Source organism: Onychomys torridus, chromosome 15 (assembly GCF_903995425.1).
Source record: "Onychomys torridus chromosome 15, mOncTor1.1, whole genome shotgun sequence".
NCBI lineage: Eukaryota > Metazoa > Chordata > Mammalia > Rodentia > Cricetidae > Onychomys > Onychomys torridus.
The window spans coordinates 74,120,289-74,133,413 of NC_050457.1; the positions used below are offsets into that span (position 1 = coordinate 74,120,289).

A 13,125-nucleotide genomic window follows, 5' to 3' on the forward strand; every position below is an offset into this window, starting at 1 on the left:
GTCTACATATCACCCAGGTTTTAAATGTTTGACGATATACCCAAAGCTGAGACTCTCCTGGGCAAGGGGTCAGGAATGTTAGACATGGAGATTTTCTGTCTCTGGAAACAGTCCATGTCTGCAAGAATATACTTAATTTTCTCCATGTCTATCATGTACTACACACTAACAATACAAATAAACACTATCTCCCTACATAAAATGCATAATTAAAGACAAAGAAAATGCAACCATAACACACAGTAAAGAAAATCACACCACATATATGTTGATGCAAAGGGTCTTGGCACAGCCTTTTATTTTCTGATGTTACCTCATAGTAAAACTGGCTAAAACGAACAGTTTTGCCTGAGTACACTAATACCTTTGAAATACCTTGGACATAGTACAAACATATCCACATGGAATTAAATTCAGTAAGCCAACTCACAGGTGCCAGGGAGGAAGACAGGTGTGGTGATGTCATCGGAGGGGGCGAGGGCACTGGAGACAGAAGAGGAGGGGGAAGTTTGAAGAAGTCAATTGCAGCTTGCAGATCATCGTCAAAAAAGTGCTCATGGTCACAGATGTTGGTCCTGCTGACATCACTGTTGCCGTCACCAGGCCTCTGCACCGAGACTTCAGGATGACTTTCTTCATGAAAAGCATGCTCAGTGCTAGGGCTCGCTCCACTGGGCTGCTCTTCTTCTGCACTTTCAGAGGAAGTAAAGTCACCCTCCATCTCCATAGACAACTTGGTGAAGAAAGAACGCATATCTGAGGTCCTGGCAGGGCTGCCTTGCACTGGGAGCAACTCATCTTCCCCAGAGGTTCTGGATACACTGTTTTCTTTGGCAGGTTTTTCTGAGCAGGAGAGAAGCAGGCATTACATATTTAATGCCAAGAAAACTTACAAATTGCATCCTAATAGCAGATCAAACCGCTAGCAAAATTAAACTGAAATGAGTAGACAGCTTTAAAAATGTCACCAGTCAACTTGTAACATTATCTCATGGATAATCCCTAGGACAGGGATGTGGATGGTGACTGATCCACTGAGGCACCACAATCCAGCTTGAAACACAGAGGCAGGGATAGAGGCCTTACTGCCTTATCACACACTGGGAGATGCTTTCCTGTCAACAATAGCTCATGCACCTTGGACAGAATGCCTATGGGTAAGTTTGACATTGGTTGGCTTCAGATTCCTTTTGGAAGATGAAACTGTCTGTCTCAGCTTATACACACTGATCTATTTCTCTGCCACCTACTAGCTCCCTCAAATACATAGTGTGACAAAGAGGCAACCATTCAATTTTGTGGGGAGAGAGGGTTCTGAGTTTCATGAACTTCAGCTGATAATGATTATTTAGCCAAGAAATACGGATCCCCATGGCATCATGACAATCAACATCTGTTGTATTTAAGCTGTGAAAGTGTTTTACACAAGAGCCAGACCTCTTCAGGGATTATGCTAGTGGTACAGAAACTCAAGGTGAGACTGGAAGAGAGGAGTGATCTAAGCCGGAAAAGTATGTCTGAGGCATACAGGAGCTGCTCTGAAGCAGCTTCCAGTAAGCATGAGACTGCAATGCACTGGGAAGTGTCAGAAGAGAGGAGCATGGGACTGCAATGCACTGGGAAGTGTCAGAGAGAGGAGCATGGGACTGCAATGCACTGGGAAATGCGAAGAGAGAGGAGCATGGGACTGCAATGCACTGGGAAGTGTCAGAGAGAGGAGCATGGGACTGCAATGCACTGGGAAGTGTCAGAGAGAGGAGCATGAGACTGCAATGCACTGGGAAATGTGAAGAGAGAGGAGCATGGGACTGCAATGCACTGGGAACTGTCAGAGAGAGGAGCATGGGACTGCAATGCACTGGGAAGTGTCAGAGAGAGGAGCATGGGACTGCAATGCACTGGGAAGTGCGAAGAGAGGAGCATGGGACTGCAATGCACTGGGAAGTGCGAAGAGAGGAGCATGGGACTGCAATGCACTGGGAAATGCGAAGAGAGAGGAGCATGGGACTGCAATGCACTGGGAAGTGTCAGAGAGAGGAGCATGGGACTGCAATGCACTGGGAAGTGTCAGAGAGAGGAGCATGAGACTGCAATGCACTGGGAAGTGTCAGAGAGAGGAGCATGGGACTGCAATGCACTGGGAAGTGTGAAGAGAGAGGAGCATGGGACTGCAATGCACTGGGAAATGCGAAGAGAGAGGAGCATGGGACTGCAATGCACTGGGAAGTGTCAGAGAGAGGAGCATGGGACTGCAATGCACTGGGAAGTGTCAGAGAGAGGAGCATGGGACTGCAATGCACTGGGAAGTGTGAAGAGAGGAGCATGGGACTGCAATGCACTGGGAAGCAGTTGAGCTACACTGACTTGAAACAGACCAGAGAGTCATTAGTGGAGAGGGCCAACCTTTTTTATGCAAGAATTCCAGTAACTAATTGCAGAAGGAATGAGATAAATATATATATATCTTCACTGGGAAAATTGAAAGCAAAGGAGATCTACCATGGATTCGACCCTTAGTGGGTCACAGTGCAACATATAACCTGTTACCAGTCTCCAGCACAGAGTCCTGAGCAGAAATGGGAAATGGAGTCTGGGACTGGATCCTGTGTAAGTGGGAAAATGTGCAATTTTCATGAACCCCATAGTTAACGGGGTTGGGAAAGAGTTCTAAGGTAGTTTTCACACTGCTTAACATTCTTGTGTAAAAATAAAAGTAACTTCAAAGAAGCTACTTTGTAGCACAGGAGGACTCCTTGGTCTTCCACATACAAGGCCAAACATGCCTAAGCGTCCCCTCCCAGAGCTCTTTAAGAGCTGCTATCCAAAGCCGACTGAATCTGCTGGGATTAGAGTCACACTGCTTCACACAGTTTCAAGTACCCACTCTCGGCTATACACCCGAGACTGCCACGGCAAACGCTGTCACACTCATGTGTGAGGAGCCAATGTGGGATCTCTCACCTGGGATGCGCCTGCTGCTCTCCCCAGATAGCCTGTGAGCAGTATTCACACAGAGCCACAGCTCTTTCAGGAGAACTTTCACCTTCCCTGGGAACAGCAAAGCATCGAGGTCAGTCACAGTCCTGTGAAGCCAGGACTCCTTATCTACTCAGGAGCAGCACCCAGCCTTCCCACTATAATCATACGCACATCAGTTCATTGTCAACAGAAAGTCAGGCAATGCTTTGGCTAAAAACTGATGGCTGGGCATAGGTTTGCTTGTGAGGGCTTAATTTAGGAACTTAGCTTGTTTGGCCTCAAAATTGCTTCATGTTGAAATTTAATCACTGTAGGTTATATTTATTTTAATCCATGCTTCACCTCAAGCCCTTTGTGTTTATATTTTCATGGACAGTTTTACCTGATTGGTATTTTTGGAATTTCTGTATTTAATGAGTTACAGGAACTTTATCCCGATACTGTACTCTCCCCATGCTTCCCATCAGCCCCTTCTTCACACTCCCCGGGCCTCTCAGCTTGAGTCACTGATTCTGTATCTCTTTCCCACCCTGTGCAAGCGTGTCCTCCTCGCTGCTGCTGTGGTGTCCTCTGCAGGCACTCTGCCCTGTGACCCCCGACCCCACCTCACACCCATGGATTTTGTACAGTCCCTCAGTCCTCTGGGTGGTGCTGCAAGGTTATCTGGTGATGTACTCATGTAACTGAGGGATGCTTTGCTACTGTTGTACCCATCTCATAGCACGCTGGAACAAAAGCACACGTGAATAAAGAAATGCCTTTAATAACCAACGGGCTGGGTCTCCGGAGTCCTTCCTTTAGAACAGCGGTTCTCAACCTGTGCCCAACTCTTTTGGGGCGGTTAACAGCCCTTTCAAGGAGGTGAGGGTAGGCGTCACCTAAGACCAGCGGAAAACACAGATATTTACATGACTTCCTAACAGTAGCAAGATTACAGTTATGAAGTAGCAATGAAAATAATTTTATGGTTGGGGGGTCACCACAGAATGAGGTCACACCGCCTCTTTTGAATGTGTTCAGTTGTTGTGGCAGGGTAGGTCTACTGAGCGTCTGTATGACGATGTGCTTTGTGTCACTTGAAGGAATCCTACTTTGGAGAGTTCACAGATTCCAGCGACAGTGACTCTGCCCCACTTAGAACCTCTGTGGAATCAGCATTAGAAGAATACACAGCGGAGTCTCAGCGATACTTGGAATTGCTTGAAAAACTTAGAAGGAGTGATACATGCATGGGACAGCCCAGGACACAGGAAGTTGCCCCAGCTATAAACAACCTGGCACCTGTTGGATTTGGTACCAGAAGAGTAGCACTGGGAGAGCCCTCGCTCACATCTTCTCCAGCTCGGGGAAGGCCCTGGATGGCATCCCCTGAATTTGTGAGGGACAGGAGAGACAGGAGAGACATCGTAGAAGAGGCAGAAGGGAAGGTAGAGGCCCGGGAAGAGTCGGGAAAGGGCTGCTTAAGTTAACAGGAGACTGGGTGGAGAGGGCGGCCAGAACAGCTGCCCCTGCCTTTCCTATTCCAAGTCAACCCAGTTATCACCAGAGACTCCAGAAGTCCGAGTTCCAACCCCTATGGCTGAGCAGCTTATCTGAATTATGATTAACCTACCCCAGAGCCTGCTTCCAAACATCGTCCTCCCTTTGTTTACCTGACCAGATCTCTGCTCAGTACACATACCCAAAACAGCAAACAAGGACCCCTAAAAGCAAAGAAACAAAACCCTTTTCCATCCTCCTGGAGGACAGTCAGAAAACATGGAGCACACATGCCTTCTCACGGATGTCCCCAGGCTAGCCTTCCCAACAAGCAGAGAAAACTCTTCAGTACAGCTGGATGACTTAGTTGTGACTTTGCTCGTCTGTTTCATCTCTGAAGCATTTCTTCTTTTATCTTCTTTTATCACAACCTAAGGTACTCACAGCTGTTTCTGACTTTGACACTCCACTGCCACTCTCAGATCAAGAGCATCTTCTCAAGTCTTGATGAGCGAGCCAGAGTGTGGCTAGAAGGAGGTCTGGCTCAGTTCTCCGTAAGGAGTCTGCTGCTCAGACAGCTTTCACTCTTCAAGACCCGCGGAGCTGAAGCGACGGTTAGAAATGTTTAGGGTGCTCCACCCTCGTTCTCCTATGGATGCTGTGCACTGCCCTAGGTCTTTCTCTAGACGCCAGAGCGTTCGCCTGCCATTTGGAAAAGGGCAGCTCTTACTCTGCTCATCTTCAGCTGGGTCAATAAAGTGCACTGCATGCTTGCGTGATATTTGACACAACTTCACACTCTTATCAGCTCTAAGCCCATTTCCAAGTAAGACTTCTGGAGATCCTGGGGCAGAAAAATGATGTCCTGGAAATCGATCTGTCCTCTACTTTCCACAGCTGCACAACACTGGGAACTGACCTCTGCCATGGCTGCAGAGCCTGTACCAACACAGGCTTTCCTGTTCTCAATCCTTTTCACAGTGGGGTTGCTGTCTTCACCACCGAGAGCCAGTTCCAAAGGCCCTCCACTGCAAGCAGCATGGTTTTTCCGCTTCACTGACTTAGGGAGGGAATTTTTATCAACATCACATTTACATTTCTAGTTGTATTAGCCAACCTTTACGAAGTTTTGAACAATGATCTAAAGAACTCTGAGTATATGGTGTACATAAATGGTCATTCTGACAGGTGCTTCTCCAGCCTCTCACACCTCCTTCTTTCAAAGATAAACCGGTAAGTTCCCCACGAAGACTCATTTCCTCAGGAATCCCCAAGAGGTTTGTCTGGCATTGTTCCATGTTCTTGGGTACACAGCAGCAGTACTTTCTTAATGGGCAGTACCTTTAATCCACATGGAATTGTTCTGAAGACTGGACTCACTATTGCCCTTACCACTTTCATGCAGGCACTGCTGAGCCTATCTTAAGTCAGTCCCACATAATCAACTCTCTGCTTCATTTGATCTGAGGCATGTGTCATATCAGCCTAAGAGTCCTGCTTTACCTTTGTGGTGTCAAAACATACACACACACAAAAAAAACGAAACAAACAAAACAAAACAACAACAAAACAAACAAACAAACAAACACACTACCTGTGCTTTCTGCTCAGGGACTTTCCTTTTCTTCCTTATGACTCCATCCTGACTACAAAACGTTCTAACAGATGAATGCCGAGACTCAGGGCATTTGTTTCTCTGCCATCTTTGACTACATTCTCAGAGACCCTACACTTCATCTCCTGGGTCAGGAAATGAACCCATCAGTCCAGCCCATACTCATCTATGTGGCTGGTGTTTTAGCTCTCACACCACATGTGATGCCAGTGGCTGTGGGCATGTTCCTGAACATGCTCAAGAATATGAGCAGGTCTGGAACATTTACGAATTTACACTATTCTTCAATCTTCTAGATTCTGATGGCTTTTTCTTGCCAATTCTAGTTTTCAAAGGTTTAGTGAAAGGTTTAGGCAAACACTGATGGCAAAGTCTGCTTCCTTCCCCTACACTCCGAGTCTACTACCTGTCAATCACTGCAGGTTGTCTTTTCATAAACCCCACGGGAGGTCTGGTGAGTGGGCCCGTTTATGAGTTTGTACAGCATGTATAGCATCGTATGGGCGGGGGAAGGGGACAGCCCTCAAAGCAGCCATTAACTACCCAGTTATTCCATCTCTGACAACTCTCATTCATAGGTCATACTTTAATAAACTACACTTGGGAACAGTGTCTGAAAAAACTCAAGCAATGATTTCTAAAATTAGAAGGCTGGTCTACTGTTTCCTTTAATCAGTTATGTGCAGAACATTAATGCTCTGCCCCGGATCTGGAAAAGTGACTGTTGAAACCCTGCTTTTCTCTGCTATGGTGACCATCAGCTTGCCATCCTCTACACTCACTTTTCTTCTACTGATATTAAACATCCAGAGCAGTGTTTTCAACCTTCCTAATGCTCTGACCCTTTAATACAGTTCCTCATGTGGTGGTGACTCCAATCAAAACATTAATTTCATCGCTAGTGCACAATTTTGATTTTGCCACTGTTGTGACTCATGATGTAACTATCTGTGTTTTCCGATGGTCTTAGGTGACCCCTGTGAAAGGGTGCCAAGGGTTGAGAACCACTGACCTAAAGTGTCCAGGAGAGCTACTTCTAGTTTTGGAGACAGTGTATCACTATGCAGCCAAGGTGGCTTCAGATTCAAGATGCTCTCTCTCCCCAGGACATCCCACGTGCTGAATTACAGCATCAGCTGGGCTCGCAGACACAGCTACTTGTCTCCATTTAATCGAGTCTCTGTTTGCTGGGATTTAGCAGGAAGACAAAGCAGCCTTGGCCAGCCTTCTGTGAAGGAAATCCCATCTAACACTCTTCCGTGACAAACTGGTCAATTTCTTCCCAAAGCCAAGCAGTAATAGGGAAAATCCCTAAGGGATCAGTTAAGAATTATGAAGTCAATGCATCCAGGTGCACAGCTGACTTTACTTGAAAAAGAAAAATGTACAATAGACAATATTCCTGTGCTCATCAACAAGGAAGATAAAACACAACATAAAATGACTTGGGACAGTAACGAGCTCTTTGGTGTTAAAACTCTTCAGGACATAATGACAGAGAAGATGACAGGAGGGTTGGGGTTGTTCTCAGCAGGAAGGCTGCACACAGACTGCAGCAGGAAAGACAACCTCTACGGCAGACCACTGACTGGAAGATGAGCCAGTAAGACCTCAGCAAAACCTGCTAAGACCCACTTTTCAGCATGAGTACTCCATGGACCATCCACATCAGTACCTGACAGCCAAACACAAGACCACCCACATGGGGGGGGGGGCTACCCACCACCCCCACATTTCTCTAGTGTGCTCTTGAGTAGGAGCAGCAGGAAACATTAGATAGAAGGACTTAAGAGTGTGGAGATAAACAGATAGAAAATACAGGATAGCCTCGAGAGGGCCTGGAACCTATTCCAACAGGCCCCAACTGTCTCTGCCCTAGGGTATTTATAGAGATGCCAAGGGGTGGAGCAAAAGACCTCCTCCCCCAGCACAGCCAAGTGTAGACCATCTCAGACATATGCACTCAGGCCCATGGTCCTAATTATCCTCTATGTGGACCTGCTGGGTAAACCTGCCACTAGGAAACCTGAAAATGGGCTCCTATACCACCTCAGCACCTGAGAGGCAAATCTAAGACCATCCACATCAGCAACTGCCAGCCAAACCCTAAGCTAGGAAAAACCTGAACTTATTTTCTGAATTAAACAAGCAAACACAAGGAGAAAGGGGGAACTTATTGAGATACTATGTACCTGGTGTCACTTCTCAGTTTTGACTTTGACTAAAGCCAAGTCTTTGTGAAACTAAAATACCTTCATCTGCTACCATAGCATTTTATTTTCAAAAAAACCTTCCAAGATTAAACAGAAATTCAAATTCCTATCTCCATTTTTAAAACATACCAGAAAGAGGAGGAAAGCAGCCAAGGGTCAAACAATCCATAAAGTGTCTCAATGCCAAGTCCTACCCTTCACCTGCGGCCCAGGCCTTCCCATGCCTGCTGATGGAAGCAAGCATGCCCATTGGCCTTGCTGTGCTCTGTAACCAGAAGTGTTTGACTTCTCAAATATGGCTCCTCCTCGTCTTTTCCCTAGAAAACACACTGCAGAGACTGACTCCAGTCCTCCTGCTTCACACTGCTCTGGCACCCAGGATGCTTAATGAATTAATCTGATAGGCTGTAATCTAGACAGAAACCTATTTGTTTCTATGATATAAGGACTTTTCCTTTCCCAATGTCTCCTTGATTCTTCCATTCATATATTTTACAAAATTAGTTGTCTTTATGTATATTGATAAGTAAATGTAGATATATGCAAATTAACTAATAGCCGTCCAAAATAACAAAACTTGTTCTAACAACGTATCTACAAGGCAGTATTTTTGCAGTTAGGTTAAGAGGTACATGTGCCTACCAACCACAGTAGACAATGCATAAAACCAAGCACACTGTTAGGACACTCACTTTTATCTATGCTTCCATGAGAGTCACTTGAGATCTGTGTTCCAATGTGTTTCAACTCTAAAAACACATAAGGAGGAGAGTTTAAAATAAACACTGCACATTAAAACTGGCTCTCCAAGTAAGCATTAACTGAATACTCACCCTTCTCATTTTTCTGTTTGGAAAATTCATCAAACCTTTCCTGTGTTGGGGGAGAGAAATACCAAGAGTGCTTATGCTGTACAAAGCAAACACTGTGGAGTAAGGTCAGATGGGTGCAGGGCAATAGAGAGTGACTGCAGCCACAGCCTGGGTGCCACAGAAGCCCCAAGCTGAGGAAGTGAAGTGTGTGCATCTTTACCCAGTACCTGTGTCCACAGAAGCCCCAAGTCAGGAAGTGAAGTGTGTGCATCTTTACCCAGTACCTGTGTCCACAGAAGCCCCAAGTCAGGAAGTAAAGTGTGTGCGTCTTTACCCAGTACCTGTGTTCACAGAAGCCCCAAGTCAGGAAGTGAAGTGTGTGCATCTTTACCCAGTACCTGTGTCCACAGAAGCCCCAAGTCAGGAAGTGAAGTGTGTGCATCTTTACCCAGTACCTGTGTCCACAGAAACCCTAAGCTGAGGAAGTAAAGTGTGTGCATCTTTTACCAGTACCTGTGTCCACAGAAGCCCCAAGTCAGGAAGTAAAGTGTGTGCGTCTTTACCCAGTACCTGTGTCCACAGAAGCACCAAGTCAGGAAGTGAAGTGTGTGCATCTTTACCCAGTACCTGTGTCCACAGAAGCACCAAGTCAGGAAGTGAAGTGTGTGCATCTTTACCCAGTACCTGTGTCCACAGAAGCCCCAAGTCAGGAAGTGAAGTGTGTGCATCTTTACCCAGTACCTGTGTCCACAGAAGCCCCAAGTCAGGAAGTGAAGTGTGTGCATCTTTTACCAGTACCTGTGTCCACAGAAACCCTAAGCTGAGGAAGTGAAGTGTGTGCATCTTTTACCCAGTACCTGTGTCCACAGAAGCCCCAAGTCAGGAAGTAAAGTGTGTGCATCTTTTACCCAGTACCTGTGTCCACAGAAACCCTAAGCTGAGGAAGTAAAGTGTGTGCATCTTTTACCCAGTACCTGTGTCCACAGAAGCCCCAAGTCAGGAAGTAAAGTGTGTGCATCTTTTACCAGTACTTGTGTCCACAGAAACCCTAAACTGAGGAAGTAAAGTGTGTGCATCTTTACCCAGTACCTGTGTCCACAGAAGCCCCAAGTCAGGAAGTAAAGTGTGTGCATCTTTTACCAGTACCTGTGTCCACAGAAACCCTAAGCTGAGGAAGTAAAGTGTGTGCATCTTTACCCAGTACCTGTGTCCACAGAAGCCCCAAGTCAGGAAGTGAAGTGTGTGCATCTTTTACCCAGTACCTGTGTCCACAGAAGCCCCAAGTCAGGAAGTAAATTGTGTGCATCTTTTACACAGTACCTGTGTCCACAGAAACCCTAAGCTGAGGAAGTAAAGTGTGTGCATCTTTTACCCAAGACCTGTGTCCACAGAAGCCCCAAGTCAGGAAGTAAAGTGTGTGCATCTTTACCCAGTACCTGTGTCCACAGAAGCCCCAAGTCAGGAAGTAAAGTGTGTGCATCTTTACCCAGTACCTGTGTCCACAGAAGCCCCAAGTCAGGACGTAAAGTGTGTGCATCTTTTACCAGTACCTGTGTCCACAGAGCCGTGAGTCAGAGATGTAATGTGTGTGCATCATTTTACCCAGTACCTGTGTCTTCTTAAATTCCTTTTCAAGTATTTTCTTTTCGTTTCTCAATTGCTTGAAGTCCTGAGTATATTTGACAGCAGCCTCTATGTGTAATAGGTACAGCAAAGCAATAGAAAAAGGGGAGAGTTAGTAGCCCGGTCCTGTGTGATCCATGCCAGCTTTTCCCTCTCCAAAAACTGGACACATGTCACAGATAGTTACTGCCTTCTCATGAAGCTAGAGAACTGACTAAGGTTATGAAGATCCTTCCTACCCCTGATACAGCAACTCCAAATCTTTCCATGCAATACTCTGGCTAGGACAGCGTGCAGACCCTAGACTGTGAGCCAATCATTCATTCCTTTTTGGTTCAAAAGCCAAATGATGCACACACCAGCAAGAATCTAGCCAGAGCTGACATCACAAAGACGTGCACACACACAAATACAAAGGAAAGCAAAGTTCTACAAGACACCAGCAACACTTCTTTTCTCACTGAGTTTGTGCTCAACACTTTTATTATGTCCTATCAATTTCTAGGGAAAATTATTTTTTTACAATAAAAATAAAGGCCACATTTGACTTCACAGGTCTCTTCTCAAAGTTGCACACAGCCTCTTGGGCATTCCACTTATCCCACATACGAGAGGACAAGCTGAGAGCAAAACCATATGCTTAGGACCTGTCAGCATTCATGAGATGATATTATCCAACCATCTATAGAACTGATATCTAAACTGAGGACAAGAACTTATCATCCATTTTTGCTCTAACTGTCCCCACGCAACTAAATGTGAGCTCCTAAGTTCACACTTTCCATGGAAACACCTCATTCAGAAGCAGAGTACAACCACTGGGATGTTGAAGTCCACATAGGCAGAGCGTGACAGCACAGCCATTGCCTATACCTGATTCCATCCCTGAGTAACTGCAAACAAAATGGACATTCCATTCCTAGCCAACTTTTGAAAGCACAATTAGCTAAGATGTAAGAACATAACAGATTCCAGTGCTTATGCCCTTCTGTATTCTGGTTACTTGGAAACAAGAAGCACGTAAGTGGGGTGTGAGGGAGGGCCAGGATGGGGCATTTCATAGAAGTGTGTGTGCGCACGCGTGCGCATGTGTGCGCGCGCGGGCCAGAACTATCAATGTATGGTAGTTCCTTGCCATCAACTTGGCACAGGCTATAGTCATTTGAAGTGAGGGAACTTCAACTGAAGAAATGCCCCCATAGTTCAGGCTGTAGGCAAACCTGTGAGGCATTTTCTTAATTAGTGATTGAGCAGGAGGGCCTAGCCCATTGTGGGCGGTGCTACCCCAGGGTCTGTGGTCCTGGGTTCTATCAGAGAGCAAGCCAGAAGGCAGCACCCTTCTGTGGCCTCTGCACAGCGCCTGCCTCCAGGTTCCTGTCTTGGCTTTTCACAACGGATTTTGATAGACAAGTCAAACCACCCTTCCCTGCTCCAGGCGCTTTGGCCCTCTCGTTCCTCACAGCAATGGAAACCCTGACTAAGACGACACACGAAGTGGCACCTTCTCTAGTAACTACCAGCTTCAACTGGGAATGAAAGGAACAAAAATAGCTACAAGATCCAACTTTCAAAATTGAGTCACTGCATTTCCTTCCATGTTGCCTGTTTACAGCTAAGGGTCACAGAGAAGGGGATTAACTTGAGCAGCAGCCCATAACTCCCTTCCCGGCACACCCCACTGACACTCACAGCCTCACACTTACCAGGGTCTGTACAATGACATGGCTCTGCTGGCCAGCACACAACAGCTGCACTTACCTTCCAGCTTCTTCACCTTAGCTTCTAGCTTCTTCTTCCTGATAACAAAACCTTGTCAGTTAGATGCAGAAGAAATGATAGTTCAGCACACATGGTGCATATAAGAGATTTTTTTTCACTCATAATTAGTATCACATGTCAACTAAATTACCAGCAATTGAACTATGACAGAAAAAGCCTGAGAAAGAACACTAATCCATCTACTGTACAGTATTCCTAAAACAGGTTTTTAAAGACCTGACTTTTGTTTGAGAAACACAAAGAGAGTCTGTTGAATCTTTGCCACAAACACATGTGAGGCCTCTCCTTCAGGACAGTGTCATCTCTGGGTGTGTCCAAATGATCTCCCTGGTTCATACATCTAACTCACCAGGCACTTTTCAGGAGTGTGCACAGTGAGCAAGGGAAGCAGCAGGTGGGGGCTTCGCCTGCTCTAAGATGGATTTCCGAGAGTAGAGAAGGTAGGAAGGACAGAAAAGTCTCCTAGATGCTGCTGTGTCCCAGTCAAAAGTGGAGGCTCAGAAAGCTCCACAAGTGTCCTCTCAGTGCCGCAGCTGAGGTGCCAAACTTCCACGTAACTAATAAGACGCTCAGCCTACTTCACGGCTGCTAACAAAGGCCCTTCCTTCTACCGAGAGATACTACA

At 46.1% G+C, this 13,125-nt stretch overlaps 1 protein-coding gene across 1 annotated transcript in view; it reads right to left on the bottom strand.

The window, feature by feature from the left end:
- Ice1 (interactor of little elongation complex ELL subunit 1) overlaps positions 1-13,125 on the bottom strand; it is a 50,907-nt gene that overhangs the window by 21,313 nt on the left and 16,469 nt on the right. The window contains exons 7-12 of the mRNA XM_036207012.1: positions 12,480-12,517; positions 10,708-10,790; positions 9,120-9,159; positions 8,979-9,035; positions 2,962-3,048; positions 431-843 (exon numbers count right to left, since the gene is read on the bottom strand). Of these exons, the coding sequence (XP_036062905.1) occupies positions 431-843; positions 2,962-3,048; positions 8,979-9,035; positions 9,120-9,159; positions 10,708-10,790; positions 12,480-12,517 (718 nt within the window). The remainder of the gene's footprint in view (positions 1-430; positions 844-2,961; positions 3,049-8,978; positions 9,036-9,119; positions 9,160-10,707; positions 10,791-12,479; positions 12,518-13,125) is intronic.